The following is a 23,766-nucleotide window of genomic DNA, read 5'->3' on the forward strand; positions in this document are numbered from 1 at the left end:
TACACAAAGGGATGAAGATAATGAAAAAGGTGTTAGGTCTTGGCTTTTAACAGACTTTTTTCCTAGTTTCACAGAATCCAAAGGATTTTTAATTTTCTTTATGGAGAACACTGACTGACACTTGCAGTCCAAGGTAGGAGTCCTGCCATATTCCTACCCTTTAGGACTCAGTTGCTTCAATGTTTTAGAAAACAAGAATCTGTAGTTCTACATCAATGAAGGCCTCAATAAAGAAGACTATGCTAGAGATGTCACTGGACCCCTCCTCCTCTTTGTGTGCTTCCTCAGTCTTCACTTACTTCCTCTATTCTTAAGGGTGCAATTTGGTCATAAAAGGAATTAGTTATCCTTTCTCATCTTCCCTCTATTCTACTGAATCCTGAAGAATTCATACTCAACAGACTTTCAAAATCTTCTACCAATCAATTCCAAAAATCTGGAGTTATCCTTAGTTGGGGAACAGGAGTGGATAGGATATAAAATATTTTAAATTTAAAACTGTAGAGAGGCACCTGGGTGGCTCAGTTGGTTAAGTGCCTGCCTTTGGCTTAGGTCATGATCCTGGGGTCCTGCTTCTCCCTCTTCCTCTGCCTGCTGCTTCCCCTGCTTGTGCACTCTCTGTGTGAAACAAATAAACAAATAAATAAAATCTTTAAAAAAAAAAACTGCATAGAAAATATGCACTTTTTTGTGTTTTTTTATTTTATAAATTTATTTTTTATTGGTGTTCAATTTGCCAGCATATAGAATAACACCCAGTGCTCATCCCGTCAAGTGCCCACCTCAGTGCCCGTCACCCAGTCAAGAATACACTGCATGATGTGGTCTCCCCCCACCTGCCTAGAGTCACATCTGTCCACTTTCCCTACTCAACCCTGAGTGCTGATGTCATAGCTGGATTTCCTTAAGAGGCTCTGCCTCACATCCAGAGCTTCGCAAACGCTATCGCCTTGGCTTAGCACACTTTTCCACCTCACCTTCCTTACTCATCCTTTCACTTCCTCACTCCTCCTACTGCTTACTCGTCCTTCAGAGAAATCTAAAGAGAGCATCAGAGATCAGTATTTGGCATCTCAAATACTCAACATCATAACTTCAGTATCTGCTAAGAGAAAAGGATGGAAAAAATATCTGATGAAGCAGATAGATTAGGAAGCTAAGCATAATTACTGATGTGTTTAGGTTGCTGAGGATTGTTTTGTTTTTCAATTTCTAAGCTATCTGTACTATTGTGATTCTACTTCTATAAGAATAAATTATGAAGAAAATCATAAATTCATCCCAAAGTAAATGTTACTTAATTATCAGAACAGGTATACTTTATTGGGTTTTGCAGACATAATTCCTTTGTAATTAATACGTGCTAGAAAATGGAGTTTGACATTACTTACAATTATATCAACATTCCCAGAGGCTGAACATCACAGACATATGGGTGTACTATCACTACAAAATCTCTTTACTTCACAAGTAGTTTTAAATTTTAGCTATGAAGGTCAGTTACCAGAGCCAAATTTGTTCTGAACAAGTAGAATTTTTACATCCATTCAATCAAAGAATCCCTTACATCTTTCTGGGCCCATTCATTTGCAGATAGTAGAAATTGTAACTGGGTTCTTCAAATCATGCATTCACATGTGATGCCCTTCTTTATATCCTAATTTCTTTAGGATAAAAGGTGTGACTCACAGAAGGGCCACATAAACAAGAAAGTTCATATGGTGGAGATCACATCCTCATACACCTTTCCTTTCATCATCTCCTTAGGGTCCAGCTTCTGCGCAAGGCCCTTAATTGGGAACATCTCAGCTTTGCTTCTCCAGCCTCCAGCTCCCACACTCTGCTCTTCTCTTCTCAGAGGCTTATATTTTATGCTATGTATATTTTTATAACAATTTTTAAAATGAAAAAAAAAAAAGAAAGAAAGAAAAAAAAGGAGGGGGGTATGACCAAAGCTGCTTCTTGTTGGGTACCAAAGATAATCTTTTTGGAGCATGAAGCCTTTCCAGCCTCTTCACCTCAGCCTGCCCCTTCCATCAACACATCACCATCCCATAAAGTCACGGTTCAACAGGTGGAGAGAATGCATCCACCAGGTAAACTTCCTGAACCCTTTGACTGGAGTAAGGCATTCACACTCACTGACATAGATCCTAAAAAAAGATGGTTCTAATGCCTGGATTCCAGTCATATGAAAGAACAGACTCCGGATTTCTACCTCGGACCAGGCCTGCAATGATGCAAATTTGATTTATCACCCAGCAAATTCTTTTTAGAAGCCTGTCTCTAGCACCTTGGCCCCAGTATTGTTTTTAAGTTTTACAGTGGTTGCATTGATGGGCTGCCAGCAGGCCTGAGTGGGTCAGGGGTGTTACTGTTTAGTTCGAAGGGAGTTTTCTGTCAATCTGGATTTGAAAAACAGCAACAACAACAAAGGGGGTATCAATTATATTGTAGAGTAGGTCTCCCTGGGGCAACAGAGTAGAAGCTTTAGATCTTCTGGGTCTTTGTCTAAATAATGGTTCTGCTTCACTGACCCCAGTTGAGACAGGTCTAACTAGCACTATGAAAGAGTTTTCAATAAATTATAAAATCCAACAATTGCCCCTATACACCCCACCCCCAATCAAGTTTAAGGTCCTATAAAGAGAAACTAGTGGCATAGAAAGCTCTGATTGTAGCCTGCCCCACAGGGAGTCTAAACCCAAAGATCACTATCAGCTGTGGCATCATCAGTGGACATACACACTAGATCTTCTGGCAATCAATCAAAGTAGGACATCCAAATCTTTCATTCCTTTGTCTAGACACAGGGTAGCTAGCCCCTTTAAAAGCACCGAGCATCAGTTTCCTCTATTATAGGAGTGTCCAAAAAGACAGGGTCTACTGGGCACACAGTTTGGTTCCTAAGTTGCAGCTTATACGAGATGAGTTATGCTTACCTATGCAAATCTCTCGTAATCGATGAAAATACACTAACAATCTATGAGCTCTTATATCAGGATGGTGGGATATGGGTAGTTTTGTTCTTTTAATCAGTTCCGTGGGTCTGTTTTTCATTGTGATGTAAACACATCATTTTAAAAGATATTTTAAAAGATTAAAAAAAACCCTCCAACTTTCAAAAGATTTAAGGAAAGATGACCTCAAACACTTCCTTCGTTCCTTAATAATTGCTTTTAGAGTCTCAAAATGTATCATTTTTACCACTGAATAAAGAGCTTTAGTTTTTAAAAACCTCCCCCCAGGGAGGTCTGGGTGGCTCAGAGGTTGAGCACCTGCCTTTGGATCAGGGCTTGATCCCGCAGTCCCGAGATGGAGTCCCACACTGAGATGGAGTCCCCCTGCATGGAGCCCATTTCTATTTCTTCCTCTGCCTACATCTCTGCCTCTCTCTGTGTGTCTCTCATGAATTAAAAAAAAAAAAAAAAAAAAAAAAAATAAAAAAAAACTTTTTAAAAAATAAAAAATAAAAACCTCCCCCCCACGACAGCCCCTTTATCCTTTAGATAGCCACCCCCAGGACCTTTCTCAGCTCCATTAATTTTTCTCCAGGTACAAAAGAACCAGAGCCCTCCACATGGAAGGCTACAACCTCAAGATGTAATTGGCAAACTTATAGCAGGAGAAAATAACAATAAATTTCATTGTCAGTCCCCAGCCTCTTCCTGGTGAAAACAGACCATATCTTCATGAACGTCTCTAATGATTCCCAAGCAAGATCTTTATCTGCATTATAATTGTTGACTCAGCAAGAGGCATGTAATTCCCTTTCTTCCTAAATGGCTTACATACTCCACTGAAGTTCGTCACTTTTATACACATGGACACTAAATCTCTCAGAAAATAAAAGCTCCAGGTGAAAAAAGAGAATTTCTGTCTTGTCCACTGCTATAACCTTGGCTCCGAGGAACGGTACCTGGCATACAGGAGGTACTCAATTAATGGTTTTAAATGAGTGAATGAATGAACTTGGTTTTCCATTTCTTTTGGCTCAACAGAAAAAAGAACAATTAAACATGTCTCTTGAAGGATATCATAGAAACTCTCCACCACCAGAAAAGTTTAAATACATACCTTGTTAGGGATAAAGTAGGAAATATTTCTGCATTGGGAAGAAGGCTGAACTGAATAACCTCTAAAAGTTCCTTTCACCTCGTAGACTCTGTAACTTGAACATCACACCTTAAGAGAGTGGATCAGCTACATAAAGCCTCATTCCCAGGTACAGTAAATTACCATGCTCTGTTTAAAATAAAGATAACAGCTGTCCTGGGATTTGGATGCAAAAATACTAACTCATCCAAAATGTGGACACATCCCTAGAGGAGAACGCTCTTGCTAATCATTAGTTATATTCTGGGAACAGCAGATATACTTCAGGATCTTCTCTGACCAAAACCATCCACAAGAAAATGGAGAAGCTAGGGGTCGAGATTAGAACAGAAATAAACACTACCACACTAACCCGAAGCCTTTATGTTTTCCAGCCGGCAAATCTGCTTTAGAAACATCTGAATTCAGCCTTAAGGTTTAAATGTTTGGAAGTGAATATAACCACTTCATAAGACAGAAAATACTCCATCTGACATATAAGGAATTTTCTCCAGTAAAATCTCGTATTTACCTAGAATATCTCACTAAGATGTTCAAGTTAAGAATGCCTAAAATTAAGAGCAAATTATTCTAACTGAACTTTCTTTCAATCTGGACGGGAGAGGCAGTTTGTAGGGAAAGGAGTCTGTTCATGTTTTCCTAAACACCTTTTTTTAAAAAAAAAAAAAAGTCTAATTGTAAAGGAGTAACTAGGGAAACTCCATTCATACATAAATCGACTTCAGAATGATTCTTTTCTCTCAATATACCCTTCCATTTGTTCAAATCATAGAATAGATAAAGGCACAGGAGGAGTAGAGAATTCTAGGATGGAGGATGTAGTGTTGATCCCTTGGAGCTGGGTTTGGAGAAATACTCTGCGTTCACCAGGGTTGTTTTGAAGACATGACTAAAAGCACCACACTTAAAGCAAGAACTGAATGAACAAAGTGAAACAATTCAACAATTCCTTGGAACTATATGAAAAGACTTTTCAACTCTGTAGTCAACTCTTGATGACTACACAACGCAGTCCAAAAAAAGTCTTGTTTTTAAACTGTAACTTAATCTTAATTCCAACAGGGAATGTGCAGAGACAGCAGTTACCTCCTCTGTACACATACACTTTTTAAAATCTCCTCTATTATTTGAATAAGAGAGGTCTTACACAAGAATTCTGTGGGATTAAGCTCACATCTGGTTAGCAGACCTGGTGTTGGATATGATTATGGCCACACAACTAAATCTTAAATCCACATACTGTTCCCATTTAACTGACATATATGAACTAACTAATTCATAGAAAATGTGCAACAAATTATTTCTTCCACATCCCCCAAGCCTCAAGAATGCACCAGCAATAGGTGTTACTGAACACTTCCCTCGCCCCAAATTTGCATTCCTAGATGCTCTCCAATCATCTAAAGTAGATAATTGTCATTGGAATCTGTGCCCTGGAAATAAGTATAGCGCAGGGACAGGGGAGAGGGGTGGGAGTAATTTACTCAGATAAACTTGACCTTGCCGGACCTCAACTTCCTCACCAGCAAAATGCACCGTGTAATCAATCATTCCCTCGGTAACAACAATCCCTGACCACTAATTATCAAGAAGACAACTGTGTGCAAGAGGAGACCTGGACTCTTTACCGTGCATCGCTAAATATTGGAGACTAAAGCTCCTGAAGGACCCACCGTTATACTTCCATAGGACCACAGCACACTGTGACTGTGGGGATCGTCTCTGGAAACGCCTCGGCAGCGGAGCCACCAGGCTGCGTGGGAACACGCCGAGGGTCCCCACGAACTACCCTGGCGGGGTGGGAGTGGGGGGGGGGCCGGGGGCTGCGAAGGGCGCCGGTTTCTGGAGTGGACGTGTAGGAAGAACTGGGAGTCGGAGCACAGCCTCGCGTTCCCGGGGCCTCAGAGCTTCCAGGATCTCCGACTGACTTTCGTGCATGACCCTAAGACCTCTCAAGCCACCACCTGCAGCTACACAGTTGTGGGAAGGAGGTGAGAAAAGGAAAAAGGGGTGGTGTAGGGGGGAACCTCGCTCGCGGCGCCCCCAACACCAGCGTGAGAAAGAGGGCTCCGAACATCGACAAAGAAAGGGGGAAAGAGGCGGCCTCCGCCTCCCCCACCCCGCTCGGCTCTCCGTGGAGAGGCCCGGCCCCCGCCCCTCCCGCGCCTTCCGCCCGGGGATGCGGAGCGCGGGCCGCGGACCGCGACCGCCCTCGACGCCGCGAGCTGAGCCCCGGCCCGGCGGGCGCGACCCCCCCGGCCGGCGAACTCGGGGCGGGGGCGCCCCTCTCCCGCCCTTCCCGCGCGCCGCGCCCGCGCCCGCGCCGCCGGGCCCCCGCTGCCCCCGCCCCCGCCCGCCCTTCCTCTTCCTCGCGTCCCCGCCTCCGCGGTCCGCCGCCCCGGCTCCCCCCACGACACAGGCCCCGCGAAAACTTGGCGCGTGTCTCGGGCTCTCGCCCACGTCCTGGGCAGGGCCGCGCGGGCCGGGTGCGCGCCGGGGGGTCCTGGGTCTCGGGCCGCGGGGACAGCCGCGTGGCCGCGCGCTCCGGGGGCCGGTTCCCGATGTCACGGGAGAACGCTGCGCGCGGCGGGGCAGGCGAGCAACGCCCTTTCAGGGGAACAGGAGGGGCCCTTCCCCACAGCCACGGCCTCGGGGCGCGGCGGGGCGATGCCCTGTGGCATCACGCGGCGCAGCAGCCCCGGCCCCCCGCGCCCCCGCTCGGACTCGCGCCGACCCCACGCACACCCCCCGCCGCCGCCGCCGCCGCCCGGAGCCCGGAGCCCCGGCCCGGCCCCCGAAGCCCCCGCCCGCACCCGCCCGGGAGCGCGGACCCCCCAGCGGGGCAGCGGGCAGCGGGGCAGCGGGCGCGGCAGCGGGGCAAGGGAAGCGAGGCCCCCGCACTCACAGACGGTCTCCCCACGGCCACGGCCATCGCGGCTGCGGCTCGGGCTCGGGCTCGGGCTCGGGCTCCGGCTCCGGCTCCGGCTGCAACTGGGTGCTCTCCGCGGACGCGGGCTGCTGCCCGGGCTGCGGCTCCCGCCCCGGCCCCGGCCCCGGCCCCGGCCCCGCCCCCGGCCCCGGCCCCGCCCCGGCGCGCCTCCCCCGCGCCTCCCCCGCGGCTGCGCGCTGCTCGCACGGGCTCCCGCTGGCCGCCGGCGGCATCTGCTGCCCCACGCCGCCGCCCCGCCCGCTTTATCGCAGCAACATGGCCTCCGCCTGGGACGGACCATCTGCGTCCCCAGGAAGGGGTGTGGGTCTGCGCGCCGCGGCCGGCGGCGGTGGGAGGGACGGTGGCGCGCGGGCCCCGGCCAGGGTCGGGCGCGCAGGCCGCGGGGTCCCCTCCGCCGAGCGGCCGCGGGGCTCCCCTGCACGGCCTCTCCTCTCCGGTGCCGCCGAGACGCCCCCGGCCTGTGCTCTGGCCGCCACCCCCGGCTCTACCACGCGCTGGAGCCCGAGTAACGTGCCGGGCGCGGAGGTCCCCGCCGCGGTGGCGGACGGCCGGGGAGGCTGCGGAGCGGGAAGCGGCAGGTCGGCGGGGACGGCCTCCTGGCCCGGGGCGGGCTGCGGGCTGCGGGCTGCGGGCTGCGGGCTGCGGGCGGCCGAAGCGGGGCCGGGGCCGGGGCCGGGCCGACTCCGCAACTCTTCCCTCCCCGAGGGGAGGCCCGGGGCAGGCCGCTGGAGGCTGTGGGCGCCGCGCGCGTCCGGGCGGGGACCCCCGGGAAGGGGAGCGGCCTGGGGGCTGCGGCTGCGGACGCCCCGACCGCCGCGCGCCGCACAGGAAGAGCTGCCCGCTGGAGAAGAGGCAGCGGCGGCCGCCCCGGGGTAACGCGAGCTCGCCGCCACGCGTGGGCTCGGCCGACCTCGACCGGACGCCGCGGAGTCGGGCCCGGAGGCCGTCGCGGCGGCGGTGGGGGCGTCGCCGCGCGTGGCGAGCGATGCGGGAGAGCGTCGGGGTGCGGGTGGGGCCCCGCGGACCAGGGCGCGGGCGACGGGGCGGCGGCGGCGGCGGCGAAGCGCGCGGGTCGCCGTGGTGAGCCCCGCGGTTGCGCCCTCGCGGCGGCCCGGGCCTCCCGAGTTCGGGGAAAGACAGGCCGCGCCTTTGGGTCGGGGGCGCCCCCGCCCTTGCGGCCTCGGCCCCCAGTGGGCCGCAGGACCCGGACGCGCCGCCTTCCGCCAAGGGTCAGTGGGATCCCGGCGCGGGTCCGGCCGCTGCGAGGCGGACGCCAGATTCCCGGGGCGAGGCCAGATGGGCTGGAGCAGGATTCCACCTACGGGGATGCCAGTGGGACGAAGACCCTCTCGTGAAGGAGGAGGGTCTCTGAATGGGGGCTTGTTCAAAAACAACAACAAGAAATTCTGAAAATTCCTTGGCGTTCTTTTTAAAAGCAAAAATTACTTAAGCCTACAAGAAAGTATCAGTCCCTGTAGGCTTGTGCTATTCTTTAATGCATGCTCTTTTAAATTCTGATCTTAAGAGACACCCTGTGAGATGACATGCTCCCTGGAATATGAGGACTTGGACTCTGGCTACTCCCTTTGGCAGCCAGCCTTGGACTGTGGTCACTCCAAGGTTCTAGCTCCTGGTTCTAGCACCTACATTTATCAGATAATTCCTTTTTCCCCGTGGCCATCGTGATGCCAGTTACTATTTCTCTTTGAGAGCCTAAAAGAAAATTTTGTGGTTGAAGTCCCTCTGGCTACTAGACATTGTCACTGGGAAGAGAATCATACATACACACCTGTATATATTCTGACAGAAATATCACTTCTGTATTCTCACCTTTCATCTCAACCTATTCGCTAGCTACCATTCGACCATTATCAATTGCCACCAGCTGGATAATTCTAGTGCATGGGGCTACACTGCACTACATTTCTTGTCTTGTAGACTTGTTCCTTTTAAATGAGGTAATACTTCCTTTACTTATTTCAGTCATAAGTTCCTTACAACTTCATCTACCAATATCCATTGGATTGTGTTCATTTCCTTCTGTCAATTTCTCCAAGTTCAATTTGCTTTGCCATTAATTCTCCTTTTCCAACCTGACTTCAAACGTCACCAGCATTATATTTCAGGTTTCTTCTGTTTCATTTAGTCCACCTGGATCAACTTCTGTTGAAAAAAATCTGTTGGCAGATTTTTTTTAAAGATTATTTATTCATTCATTCATTCATTCATTCATTCATTCATGAGAAATGCAGAGAGAAAGAGTCAGAGACACAGGCAGAGGGAGAAGCAGGCTCTCTGCAGAGAGCCTGACACGGGACTCGATCCCGGGACCCAGAATCCTGTCCTGAGCCAAAGGCAGACGCCCAACCACTAAGCCACCCAGGCGTCCCAAATTTTGGCAGATTATGCTTCATGCCTCATCATTAATTCTCTTTAGAAGAATTAAATTGCAGTTGCGGTACAGGCTATTTCTATAATAGAAACACCCAAAAACTCAGTGACCTGAAAAAGACTTTTCTCATGAAAAGTCCAGGAGGTGGTAAGCAGTCCAGAGGCCTGACAGCTATGCTTCTTGAGCATGTCATCCAGGAGTCCACATTCCTTGTTGCTATCTGGTTGCTCCATCAAGTTCTGATCATTACCTCATCTACTCTGATCAAAGCTGGTTTACCAACACCATAGCCATAGTTTAGCCCATGGGAAAGATGAAGAGGAAATGGAAGAGAAGCAATTTCCTTTTAAAGAAGTGACCTAGACATAGCACACATCACTTCTGTTTACAATCCATTGCAAAACTCAGTCACATAAATGTACTCAGCTCTAGGGGAGGCTAGGATATATAATCCCTCTTTTTTTAAAAATCTCTTATATGGCACCAAATGCCATACTAAAAGTTGGGTAGAGGACCCTATTTATAAAAGGAAGAAATGAAAAAATTGATACTGGGAGAAAATCAGTCTCAAAAGTAATATATGGTTAAAAAATAGTATAAAATTGTATAGAATGAAGTCTCCCACTCCATTAACAATCTGTCCAGTCCCCATCCCTTCCCTGAAAGATAATTGATTAGTGTCTATTGTATCTTTCCAGAGTTTTCTTAAAACAATCTCAAGTAAATGTGAATACATATTCTTATTTCCCACCCTATCCCATGTTTTACATAAAAGAAAAACCATGTGTATCATTCTGCACCTTGGTTTGTTTACTTAGCACTGTATTTTACACATCCTTTTATATGAGTGACCAGTTATCCTCCTCATTCTTTTATACTGTTGCCTAATACTTTTAAAGATGTATCATCTAAAAAAAAAATGTATCATCTATTTAACAGTCCCACTGATATATTCAGTGTTGTTTCTAAACTTTTGCCATTACAACCAATGCTGAAATAATAACCTTTTGCTTGTCATTTTGAACATGAGAAAGCATATCTCTAAGATACATTTCCAGAAATAAGATTAGCCAATCTTATGATCCTGAGCCAGTCTTTTGATCTCATTGAGTCCCATTTTCCTATAAAATGAAGCTCATATTTACATCATAGAAAGGGTCATTATGATAATGAAATAACTAAATATAAAGCTATTGTAAGACAGGATCAAAATCATAAAATAGAGATACATTTATCAAAATATGCACAAGCTTTGTACCGTGTATAACACAGCTGAGGGTAGCCCGGGTGACTCAGCAATTTAGCGCCACCTTCGGCTCAGGGCGTGATCCTGGAGACCCAGGATGGAGTCCTACGACGGGCTCCCTGCGTGGAGCCTGCTTCTCCCGCTGCCTGTGTCTCTGCCTCTCTCTCTCTGTGTCTCTCATGAATAAATAAAATCATATAAATATATGTGTGTGTGTATAAAACACAGCTGAGACAAGTTAAAGGAAACCTAAATTGAGAGATATATCATCTTCATGGATTAGATGACTCAATATTTTAAAAATGTAATTCTCCCCAAATCGATCTATAGATTCAGTATAATCACAGTTGAAATCCCAGGGAGCATTTGTAATAGAAATTGACAACTTGATTCTAAAATTTAATGTAGAAACACAAAAGACCTAGGATAGCTAAAATAATTTTGAAAAAGAACAAAGTTGGAAGGGATGCCTGGGGGGATCCCTGGGTGGCGCAGCGGTTTAGCGCCTGCCTTAGGCCCAGGGCGCGATCCTGGAGACCCGGGATCGAATCCCACGTCGGGCTCCCAGTGCATGGAGCCTGCTTCTCCCTCTGCCTGTGTCTCTGCCTCTCTCTCTCTCTCTGTGACTATCATACATAAATTTAAAAAATAAAAAAAAGGAAGGGACGCCTGGGTGGCTTAGCAGTTGAGAGTCTGCTTTTGGCCCAGGGCGTGATCCCAGGATCCAGGTTCCAGTCCCACAGTGGGCTCCTTGCAGGGAGCCTGCTTCTCCCTCAGCCTATGTCTCTACCTCTCTTGTGTCTCTCATGAATAAATAAATAAAATCTTAAAAAAAAAAAAAAAACAAAGTTGAAGAATTTTTTTTTTTAATTTTTACTTATTTATGATAGTCACACAGAGAGAGGCAGAGACATAGGCAGAGGGAGAAGCAGGCTCCATGCACCGGGAGCCCGACGTGGGACTCAATCCCGGGTCTCCAGGATCGTGCCCTGGGCCAAAGGCAGGCGCTAAACCGCTGCGCCACCCAGGGATCCCAAAGTTGAAGAATTTAAACTACTTGATTTCAAGGCTTACTAAAAAGCTAGTTATCAAGACATTGTTGAATTGGCAAAAATACAGTCATATAGTCCTTCAAAAGAGCACAGAGTATCCAAATATATACTCACACATGTCTGGTGAATTGATTTTTGACAAAGATGCCAAGGTAATTCCATGGAAAAGGATAGTCTTTTCAAGAAATCATACCAGAACCATTAGATGTCATATGGATAAAAACATTAAGAAAATTGTCCAGTGTCCAATCATCATTGTGACACTAGTAAGAAGCAGAGCCAAGATTCACGTATTCATACAGATACATGCATATGACTGATTTTACTTATACACAAAGCTTGAATCCAAATGGATCATAAACCTAACACTTTGAGGTGCCTGACTGGCTTAGTAGGTGGAACATGCAACTCTTGATCTCAGGGTAGTGAGTTGGAGCCCTATATTGGGCTTAGAGATTTCTTAAAAAAAAAAAAAAAAAAAAGTAACACTTCTGGAAGAAATCATAGGAAAATCCTAATGACTTTGGATTAGACAAGGATTTTTTCAGACACAGAAAACACTAACCACCTGGATATCATCAAAATTCAAACTTTTGCTCCTCCAAAGACACCGTTAAGAAAATGCAAGCTACAGACTGAAAAAAAATATCCACAATTCTTGCAAAGAAGTTTTCTTAATGGGCAAAATATGTGAATACACACATCATAAAAGAAGATCTATGTTTGGCCAGATGTGCATGAAATGGCACTCAACATCATTGTCTTTACAGAAATGCAAATTAGACCATAATTAAAGCTACTAGAATGATGAAAATCAGAAAAACTGGCAGTACTAATTGGTAGGTAGGACGTATTGTACCTGAACTCCAATGCATTGTTAGAATATACAACCACTTTGGAAAACAGCTTGGCACCTTCTTATAAATACCTATCTACCATTTAACTCAACAGTTCCAATCAGTTATTTACACAAAAGAAATGACAACATGCATCCACAGAATGTTTATAGCAGCTTTATTTATAATAACCAAAAAATGGAAATAATCCAAGAGTCTCAATTGGTTAGTTGATAAATTGTGCAATTTCTATATAATTGGACACTCAATAGTAAAATTTACTACAGACACATGCAACATGTGGATAAACCTAAAAAATATGCTGAGTGAAAGAAACGAGAGAAAAAGTATATATAATATGATTCCATTGATATGAAATTCTAAAAACATAACTATAGTTACAGAAAACAAAATAGTGATGACCTGGGCAGCCCTGGTGGCTCAGCGGTTTAGCGCCGCCTTCAGCCTAGGGCATGATCCTGGAGACCCGGGATCGAGTCCCACGTCGGGCTCCCTGCATGGAGCCTGTTTCTCCCTCCGCCCGTGTCTCTGCCTCTCTCTCTGTGTGTCTCTCATGAATAAATAAATAAAATTTATATTAAAAAAATAGTGATGACCTGGGGTCTCATGTAGGGAAGATTGACTTGAAAAGGGTACAAGAGGAATTTCTGGAGCAAGGAAAATGTTCTAGGATTATGATAGTGATTATATAGGTGAATTAATTTGTCAAAGCTCATTCAACTATATACTTAAAATGTATATTATTATATATCAATTATATATCAATAAAATTTATTTTTTAAATTACTGTAGTTGCTTTTATATCAAAAACTCTAAACAGGTCTCTTTCTCTAAAAGTCATCACATAATATCAAACTTCTGTTTAGACTTACTGAATGCTTACTCTGTCAGGCACCATGTAAGGTATTTTGCATGCATTTCATTTAATCATCACAACAAACTCTCTGATATCTCCCTATTTTACAGATGAGGATAGTGAAGCACAAAAACATTAAGAAAATTGCCCAGTGTCCAGTCATCATTGTGACACTAGTAAGAAGCAGAGCCAAGATTCAAATTCAGGTTTGTTAGACTCCATCATCCACATCCTTCATCATGCTATGCCTTTCCTCAGCACTTGCATCATTCTTAATGCACTTCTTTGGAGTTTTACTTACCAAGAAGAACTTCCATTATTAAAATAGTAACACAAGCTTTATTGTTTGAAGGAGAATCTTTAGATGTGAAGAGATAGCAACCAAGCAGACCTAATTTGATTTTTACTGAGTATATGTTTGGCACAACATGGAACACAGGAGGCACTCAACATACATTTGGTATTATTGTTGTTCTGTTATATTATTTTACCTAACCTCTGAGATTCTCTTCCTTTCTGCTACCACTATCATACAGACACCCAGGGTCCACTGATCCCATTTAATGCTCTGGCCTCAGTCCAGCCAGACTACCGCATTTCCCCCTTAGCCCAATAGAAATTGGCTGGAACCAAAACAAAACAAAAAAAAAAACAAGAACAAAACAAAACTTTAATGCTAGTGAAGTAAGCAAAGTGAACAATTAGAATAAAAACCATCTGGCTTACAAAATATATCTTCTTAGAATTTCTTAAACATTTATGAATAATGTACTACACAAAAAAGCAAAATGTGAGACAATATGCTACCATTTCTCTAAAAAGAGACTAGAAAGAGAAGGACTCCTAAAAATGAATATGCATAGAATATCTTTAGGACGCACAGGAAACTGGCAGTGGTGTTTGCCTCTGTGAAAGGGCACATGGGGCTTCCCGGACCGGCTGAGCAGGAGGTGCCATCATGGGAGGCGACATCCGCCACAACAAGGACCGAAAGGTTCGGCGCAAGGAGCCCAAGAGCCAGGACGTCTACCTGCGACTGTTGGTCAAGCTGTACAGGTTTCTGGCCAGACGAACCAACTCTACTTTTAACCAGGTTATGCTGAAGAGGTTTTTCATGAATCGCACCAACTGGCCACCTCTGTCCCTTTCCCGGATGATCCGGAAGATGAAACTGCCTGGCCGGGAAAACAGAACAGCTGTGGTGGTAGGGACCATAACGGATGATGGGCGTGTCCAGGAGGTGCCCAAGCTGAAGGTGTGCGCACTGCGCGTGAGTAGCCGTGCCCGGAGCCGCATCCTCAAAGCTGGCAAGATCCTCACCTTCGACCAGTTGGCCCTGGACTCCCCTAAGGGCTGTGGCACCGTCTTGCTCTCCGGTCCACGCAAGGGCCGAGAGGTGTACACTTTGGCAAGGCCCCAGCAACCCCACACAGCCACACCAAACCCTACTTGAGATCCAAGGGCCGGAAGTTCGAGCATGCCAGAGGCCGCAGGGCCAGCCCAGGCTACAAAAACTAACCCTAGATCCTGCCTTGTTATTTAAAAGATTTTGAATAAAAGAAAGAAAGAAAGAAAGAAAGAAAGAAAGAAAGAAAGAAAGAAAGAAAGAAAGAAAGAAAGAAAGAAAGAAAGAAAGAAAAGAAGAAGAAAGAAAAGAAAGAAGAAAGAAAAGAAAGAAAGAAAGAAAGAAAGAAAGAAAAAGAAGAAAGAAAGAAAAGAAAGAAGAAAGAAAGAAAGAAAAGAAGAAGAAGAAGAAAGAAAGAAAAGAAAAGAAAGAAGAAAGAAAGAGAAAGAAAGAAAGAAAGAAAGAAAGAAAGAAAGAAAGAAAGAAAGAAAAAGAAAGAAAGAAAGAAAGAAAGAAAGAAAGAAAGAAAGAAAGAAAGAAAGAAAAGAAAGAAGAAAGAAAGAAGAAAAGGCACACGGGGCAGGTGTGGGCCAAGGTAATAAACACTGGATGACTCAACCATAGCCATTTTATTCAAATGCATTTGGAAGACTGACTTTTTCTCCAGGGAGGAGATTGGTATAAATACGGTTCCATTCTCTTGAAAGTGATCTGGTATGAGTGACCCAATTCTGTCTAATGAAATGAAAGGAGAGGTTTGCTGGAAGGTTCTCAGATTTATGCTTTCTCACTCGTATGAGAAATTCACAGGAGGTCAGCTTTTCTCTCTTCTATTGGATGCAAACAAGGAAGCATGAAGCCTAAGTGTTTTCATTTTACAACTATGAAAGAAATTCAGCCTTAGGCTAAAGCCCATGGACTAGAGAGCAGACAGACAAAATACTGTTAGGCTGCTAAATCAACTAACTCTGAGCCCTATCTCCCACCTCTGATAAATAAACACATTAGTATTTAGTTCATTTATCTAAGCCAGTTTTAGGTGTCACATTTCTGTTACTTGAAGCTGAAAACAAATAAAGCAGGTAAGAGACTTTTTTTTTTCTTTTACATACTTGCTGGAATTTGCTTTCATAATCATGTGCATGTACATCTTTTTAAAAGACTTAAGAGTTCATTGTGTTCCAGGCATTGGAAAATAGAGAGCATTCAAGGAAAATTCCCTTTAATTTTAAAGATTTTTTTCTCAAGATGTAATTTCTTTTTTTTTTTAAGACTTTATTTTTAAATAATCTCTACACCTAACACAGGGTTCAAACCTACAACCCTGAAATCAGGAGTTGCATGCTTCACTGACTGAGCCAGCCAGCCAAGTGCCCCTCAAGATGTAATTTCTTAAGAGACTTGCTTCTTTCCTCTAATGAGCTCAACTGTCTTCACTCCTTTACAAGGAGCCTGTGGATTTACCCTTATAGAGTCAATATAAGTTGAAGTATAGGAAGATTTATATGTCAGAATAGTCAAATATTGACAATTTTATAGTATAAATTAGTAACTAGAGGTTCACATAAAAGAAATACATAGTTAGTACCAAGGGCATCAGTATCCCCTACCAATGCCCCAAATATTCTGGCCCTTGATGACCTTTTTCCTTGGGCTTTCCCCTGTTGCTGACAATTTGCATCATTTCTACTCTTACACCACAGAACTGATGAGAAAAGAACAGAAAAGAGTCTTATAGATCAGATCACTACACATTTGTGCTATCTACACAAATAGCACTGTTTTTTGTTTTTTCTATTACGTGATATTTCCTTTAGCAACTATTCCATGCTTCTTACCTAGAGAGAAAACCAAATATTCCCTGTATAAGTGGATAAGTGTATATGTGCCCTCATACACCCTCAGGTACAACTTGGCACATGTTTCTGTAGCCCTCAACATCCCTCCTCGTTCCAAAGATGCTGCCCTCAAACCCTGTCCTCTCAATTGTCTGGTGTTGGAGCAGAAGACAAAACAAAAAGATGCTAATATATTATGATTTCAAATACTGGTTAGATATTGCTGTATAACAAATTACCCCAAAATGTAGTGACTTAATAAACAGTGATTATCTCATAGTTCCTGTGGGTCAGGAAATCAGAAGCAGCCTATCTAGGTGATTCTGGGCTCAGCATCTCTTGATGACATTGCAGTTAGAGTGTTGAGGCTGCAGTCACCTGAAGGTTTGGAGGGGTAAAGGATCTGCTTCCAATATGGCTCACTCAGATGCCTGAAAACTGGCACCAGTTGTTAGTAAGAGGATTCAGTTCTTTTACCATGTAGACTTTACAATAGGGCTGAGTGTCCTTATGACATACATGGCCGTTGAACTTCCCAAAACAAAGAAAAGGGCAAGATGGAAGCTTTTACAACCTAGCTTTAGAAAATTGCACTGTATCATTTCTGCAACATCCTATTGATTATCAAATTATCCCTATTCAGTGTCAGAGGTGACTACACAGGGGTGTGAATAGCAAGAAACAAATGCACTAGAGACCCTCTTGAAAACCAACTACTATGTATAGCATAGTATTATTTTCTCCCTTTTATAGATGAAAAAAACTGATGCTTGTAGAGTATATCTATGGGATATGTCATCTCTATGGGATATGTCAAAGGAAGTGGCAGAGACTGATGGGAAGCCAGTACAATCTGACTCTTCAGTCCATACACTTTCTACTGTTATCCTGCCTCTAATGTGGTGGCATACTGTCCTGGAATGACTTTATATCATTGTTATTGTTTAATAACAATAATTCTGGGGCAGCCTGGGTGGCTCAGCAGTTTAGCGCCGCCTTCAGCCCAGGGTATGATCCTGGAGACACATGATTGAGTCCTGCACTGAGCTCCCTGCATGGAGCCTGCTTCTCCCTCTGCCTGTGTCTCTGCACCTCTCTTGCTCTCTCTCTGTGTCTCTCATGAATGAATAAATAAAATCCTTAAAAAAAACAATAATTCTGGAATGACCATATTTTGTGATTTTTCATTTTTCTTATAAGGCCATGCATATTGTAGACATTCAGTAGTTATTTATTCATCCATCCAATAAATTAACTTTTAAAAATGGAAGAGCTAACACGCTTACAAAGTTTTAATGTGGCTACTGTGCATGCCTGATTGACATTCTAGTTTCAGTAGGAGCAAATTATATTAATAATAATAATAATAGTAATAGAAATAAGGGGAGTTAGAAGAGTGGTCGGGTATGAATCAAATTGGTCCCAGCAGAGGTGATTGGCAGAAAAAAAGATGTCAAGTCCATTTATTCTTTTTAGGGTTAATCCCAAACTGGATCTGATTACCTCTCTCTCTTTCTGATCCTTCTTATCAACATCCTCCCCAGTCAGATGAAACCAGCTAATCAGAAAGGGATTGAATTTAAATGTGTAATACTCTTTCTCTGGTCTTATGCAATAACAGGGTTTATATTTGTGTCTAGATTCAAAACTTTTTTTAACTTTTATTTTGTTTTTGTTTAGATAAATTATATATGTGTGCATGTTTGTGCGTTTATTTGTTCATTATTTATGCATAAGAATATTAGAATCTTTAATAATCTAGGTTCTTAGAAAAAAGCACATTAATATGCTGGTGCATTTTGTTCTAAAATAGTGAATATTTTTATAAAATTAAGGTGACACTAAAAATAGTACTTTATTCCTTTTTCTACTTAACATTATTTTTATATTGTTGAAGATCCTTCAAGAGTATTACTTTTTAATAATCCACTGATTATTTCTTATTATAGATGTACCTCTGCAAAAAAACTGGAAAATTTCTGAAAAACATAAAAACCAGGATCACTCATAATCCTACCATTCAGATAGCTGCTGTCAATATTTCTGCATATTCATTTCTAGATTTTTTCTATGTATATTCACATATACAGATATAGACATATTTGTAAAAACAAAAATGGTATTTCATTTTACCATCACCTTATTTACTTACAGGTATACAGAACATCTTTTCATATTAATATGTACAAGCCTTTATTACATTTTTAATGACCATAACTAATACCTAGATTATTTCTATATTTCATTCTTTTGAAGATTTATTTGTTATTTATTTTGAGAGAGAGAGAGGCATAAGTGGAGGGAGGAGCAGGGAGAGGGAGAGAATCTCAAGCTGACTCCCTGCTAAGCAGGGAGCCAAATAAAGGGGCTCCATTTTACGACCTAGAGATCATGACCCAAGCCTAAACTAAGAGCCAGATGCTTAACTGACTGAGCACCCAGGCGCCCCTATATTTCATTTTTACAAGTAACTCCGGAGTCAACAGCCTAGCACATACACCTTTCACTGCTTATTTAAATACTTCCTTAGAAGAAATTCCTGAAGTAGGATTGGTAGATATTGTAGGGACTTGAGAAAAATCCTCACCTTTATCTACCTTGCTCTAACTCAATACTTTGTAATAACTCCCTCCACTTTTCAGAAGTGTACAAATAGTCTTTTTGTGTTGTTATTTTTTATTTGGATATAGTTGATACACAATGTTACATTAGTTTCAGAGTGCAACATAGTGATTCAACTTCTCTGTACAGTAAGTTTTGCTTACCATTAAGTGTAGCTACCAACTGTCACTACAAATATTCTTTATTTCTGTGGATTGCTATGTATAAAGATTATTAAGTAAAAATATATCCACTAGGGTCATATTTTTTGTTGTTATTGGTTTTAGTTCAAGTGAAAGAAACAACTGGCTAAAATTGGCAAAACCAATATTCATTACAAGGATCTGGCTAGCTCACACAGGAGTGAACAGTCAGGCCTCACATAGAAGAGAACCATCTCTTTAGGCACTACATCACCTATGGTGGGATTCAGCTTCATTTCCCAAATTGCAGTCACTCTGCTCAAAATTTGAATGCCTGCGTGGAAGTCTGGTTGGCCTATTTTAGATCCTTATGGTAGTGTGCATGTACATGTGCACGTGTACCTTCATAGATTCCACCAAAATCCCAAGGCACAGACATATTTAGTTCCTAAAAGAAAACATGGAAATACTCTTTCCAAAAGAAGAATTTAGAGCTGCTGGACAGGCAAAAGTTGTGCTATCAGTTGATGCTATTTGTATCAGAATATGGGTATGAAATTAGGGTATAAGTCCATGTCTAAAAATGTCTTTAAATGATAACAGAGAAGACATTAAGTAAATATGTTTCAATATTTAAACATAAGTTGGGGATCCAGCTAAGGCTTAGAGGGAAATTATTTTTAATGCTAAATAAAAGTCTTCTGTTAAATGAGGAGGCTCATGATTCGCAGAGAGCAACCTGAGAGCAGATGCTAAACTAGAGTTTGGAGTGCAAAATGTTTATTAGAGATAAAACTTGTAACAAGAAGTGGGATGAAGCAGGATTGGGCACCAGGAGAATTTGAACCATAATATAGACCCAACAAAGTAAGGAGTTCTAGAGCAAATACTGGAGAGTCAGCCAATCCAGTTAGGAGTTCTAGAGCAAATGCTACTCATTAGAGTTGTCCATCTTTAGGCAGAAATGGCCATGACTTTACATCCACCTTGTTCAGTCACTAGATGGGCTGCTTCTGGAAGCTGTGACCTTATAAGGGTCATCTCTTTACAGTTGAGGAAAACTTTGAAGGAGTGGATACTTGAGATTGTTTGCTAACTGCACTCCCAGTGGCTAGAAAGCAAATCCTCCCTTGAAAGGGATCTGTGTCGTGTATTTGTTTACTATAAGCCACAGGTCCTTTTAATTTTTTCCCAGTATAGAAGCTACTTTTTTATTGGCTATCAGTTTTTAAAAATAAAATTCTATTAAAAGTGTTTCTGTGTTTGTAGAAAAATTGTAAAGATAGTATACTTTATATAACCCATACTTAGTCTCCCCTATTATAAAGGTTTTTTTTTAATTTTTTTATTTATTTATGATAATCACACAGAGAGAGAGAGAGAGAGAGGCAGAGACATAGGCAGAGGGAGAAGCAGGCTCCATGCACCGGGAGCCCGATGTGGGATTAGATCCCGGGTCTCCAGGATCGCGCCCTGGGCCAAAGGCATGCGCTAAACCACTGCGCCACCCAGGGATCCCAGTCTCCCCTATTATAAACATCTTATATGAGTATGGTACACTTATTACAATTAATGAACCCAAATTGATAAATTATTATTAGTTTAAATCCATAATTTATTCAAATTCCTTCAGTAGGTTCAGATTACTTAATGTCCTTTTCCCATTCCAGGATATTTAGCTATCTTGTCTTCTCAGGCTTCTCTTGGCTGTGACAGTTCCTGAAACTTTCTTTGCTTTTGATGACCTTAACAGTTTGGAGGAGTACTGGTCAAGTGTTTTGTAGAATGTCTTTCAACTTGCATTTGTCTAATATTTCCCTCAAGCTTAGACTAAGGTTATGTGTCTGTGGCAGGAAGATGAGAAAGGTAAGGTGCCATTCTAATTACATCATAGAGTGTGAAAACTTGACAAACACTACTTCAGCCATATGACTAAGGTCAGTGTCAACAATGAGTCATCTTGACAGTCTGGTATCCTTGATAAAATGTACTGAGAATAGATTTGGGAGCTCCTTCAGTTGGCTACTAAGTCCCTTTAACATACCCCATTATTGGCTTTTGTTTTTGGGTGTGTTGAGTTTGTTGTTTGTTGTTTTGAACACTTTCTTAATTCTGACACTTACAAAATGCTTCAGGCTTATCTTGTATATTTTCCTCTCCAGGCCTAGAATCTGCCATTTCTCTAATGGGCTCTGGTTTCTTTTACTGGAGAATGGTATTAGAAACCAAGATCTGGGCATTAGGTGTGCTCATTGCTTATTGGAATGTGATTGCTCCGAGGCTGTTAGCTGTCCGAGTAAGGAAATATGTGTGTATAGGAACCAATGTTTTGGCACATATCTACAAATATTTCTTTATGTAGTGATTTGTATCTATATGAAGATAAACATGAGTGCATATGATGTCTCCAATTCAAATCCATTAGTCCTTAGAACATCCTAGCTTTCCTCCTTGTTTGTCTGTCACCTCCCACTCCAGCAGTGAGAAACTGGGCTCAGATTATATCCATCACTCGTTTACTTCATTGTTCAATCTTAGTTTACGTGTTCAGCAGTTTCAGAATTGTTAACATATACCCCATAAGAAACAACTGTATCACTTGGAGCAAGATGTTTATTATGTGCTCTGCATTATGTACAGTTTCTTTTCACTTTAATCTTTAGACTCCATTCATTTTCAAAGCTACTCAGGTCAGCATCTTTCTCCTACTACCTCTTTAATGAGGATATTTCATATCATTTGTAATACACTTAGATTCTTTTGTCACACTCTGTATTCTCTCCTGGGATCCCCAACCTTCTAAATTATTTTTTTAATTTGCATTCATTAAGGTTTACTCTTTATGCTGTAAAGTTCTATAGGTTTTAAAAAAAAGTTCTATAGGTTTTGACAAATGCATAATGTCATGTATTCACTACATATATGATTCATTATAGCATCATGCAGAACAGTTTCACCACCCTAAAGCATCTTTAGTATTATACCTATTCAACCCAAGTATTATACCTATTCAACCCATCCTAAACCCTTTGCAACCACTGATCTGTTTACAGACTTTATAGTTTTGCCTTTCGCAGAGTGTCACAGAAATGGAATCATACATTATGTAGCCTTTTCAGAATTACTTTCTGCCAGATAGCAATATGCCCATACTTCCTTTTTACCTTTCACTCGATATCTAACTACCATTGGGTGGAAACAAGCTCCTACAAAGAAAATTTTAAGAAGTCTTAATTAGGCTATTATTATTATTATTATGCACATTTTGAAGCTTTTGATACATACTGATGTTTTACAGAAAGGCATCGCACACTGCTGAATAGTGGTTACCTAAGGATGAGGAAATTGGGGAGAAGTTGTTTAAGGGTACAAGCTTGCAACCAGTAGATAAACAGGTCCTGGAGATCTAATGCACAGCGTAGTAATTATATACACCAATACTATATTATAAACATCAAAGTTGCTAAGAGTTTCATCTTTATTGTTTCCATCACAAAAATAAATGATAATTACATGATATAATTGAACAATTGAACCTTAAACTTACATGATGTTGTATGTCAATTATATCTCAATAAAAATAAATTTTAAAAAAATAGAAGAAAAATTATGCCTTTGCATGCACCTGGCACTGCCCAAGGGATGCCCTTCTGCTCTTGGAACAAGCCCAGAGAATTTAAGCCTGTTCAGATAAACCCAGAAGTCTTACAGTGGTCTTTTTAGTTAGAATGTGTAATTAAGAACTTGTTGTATTGACATACCTACACCTGCTTGTTACAAGATTCATTCTATTCCATTTCATCATTTTTTTAGAACTACCAAATAAGCAAAGAATGCATTTTATTTGTTTTGTTTTAAATAGGTCTCACATCCAGCATGGAGCCCAATGCGGGGGTTGAACTCACGACCCTGAGATCAAGACCTGAACCATGATCAAGAGTTGGATGGGAATGTGAACTGGTACAGCCACTCTGGAAAACTGTGCGGAGGTTCCTCAAAGAGTTAAAAATAGACCTGCCCTACGACCCAGCAATTGCACTGCTGGGGATTTACCCCAAAGATTCAGATGCAATGAAATGCCGGGACACCTGCACCCCGATGTTTCTAGCAGCAATGTCCACAATAGCCAAACTGTGAAAGGAGCCTCGGTGTCCATCGAAAGATGAATGGATAAAGAAGATGTGGTCTATGTATACAATGGAATATTACTCAGCTATTAGAAACGACAAATATGGGCAGCCCCGGTGGCGCAGCGGTTTAGCGCCGCCTGCAGCCCGGGGTTTGATCCTGAGGACCCTGGATCGAGTCCCACATCAGGCTCCCTGCATGGAGCTTGCTTCTCCCTCTCCCTCTGCCTGTGCCTGTGTCTC

The 23,766-nt window shown here is 42.8% G+C and overlaps 1 protein-coding gene and 2 pseudogenes across 2 annotated transcripts in view; 1 reads left to right on the plus strand and 2 right to left on the minus strand.

Moving 5' to 3' along the window:
* SEPTIN11 (septin 11) overlaps positions 1 to 7,151 on the minus strand; it is an 87,995-nt gene extending 80,844 nt beyond the window's left edge. For both annotated transcript variants that reach the window (XM_055313012.1, XM_055313010.1), the window contains exon 1: positions 7,022 to 7,151. In XM_055313012.1, coding sequence (XP_055168987.1) covers positions 7,022 to 7,048 — 27 coding nt within the window. In that variant the 5' untranslated portion in view covers positions 7,049 to 7,151. The remainder of the gene's footprint in view (positions 1 to 7,021) is intronic.
* LOC129501746 (mitochondrial import receptor subunit TOM5 homolog) lies at positions 1,632 to 1,804 on the minus strand (annotated as a pseudogene).
* A 6,540-nt stretch (positions 7,152 to 13,691) lies between the features above and the next one.
* Positions 13,692 to 23,250, plus strand: LOC129501787 (ribosomal protein L18-like; annotated as a pseudogene).
* Positions 23,251 to 23,766: the final 516 nt, after the last annotated feature.

This window comes from Nyctereutes procyonoides, unplaced genomic scaffold (assembly GCF_905146905.1).
Source record: "Nyctereutes procyonoides isolate TBG_1078 unplaced genomic scaffold, NYPRO_anot_genome, whole genome shotgun sequence".
NCBI classification, from domain to species: Eukaryota; Metazoa; Chordata; class Mammalia; order Carnivora; family Canidae; genus Nyctereutes; species Nyctereutes procyonoides.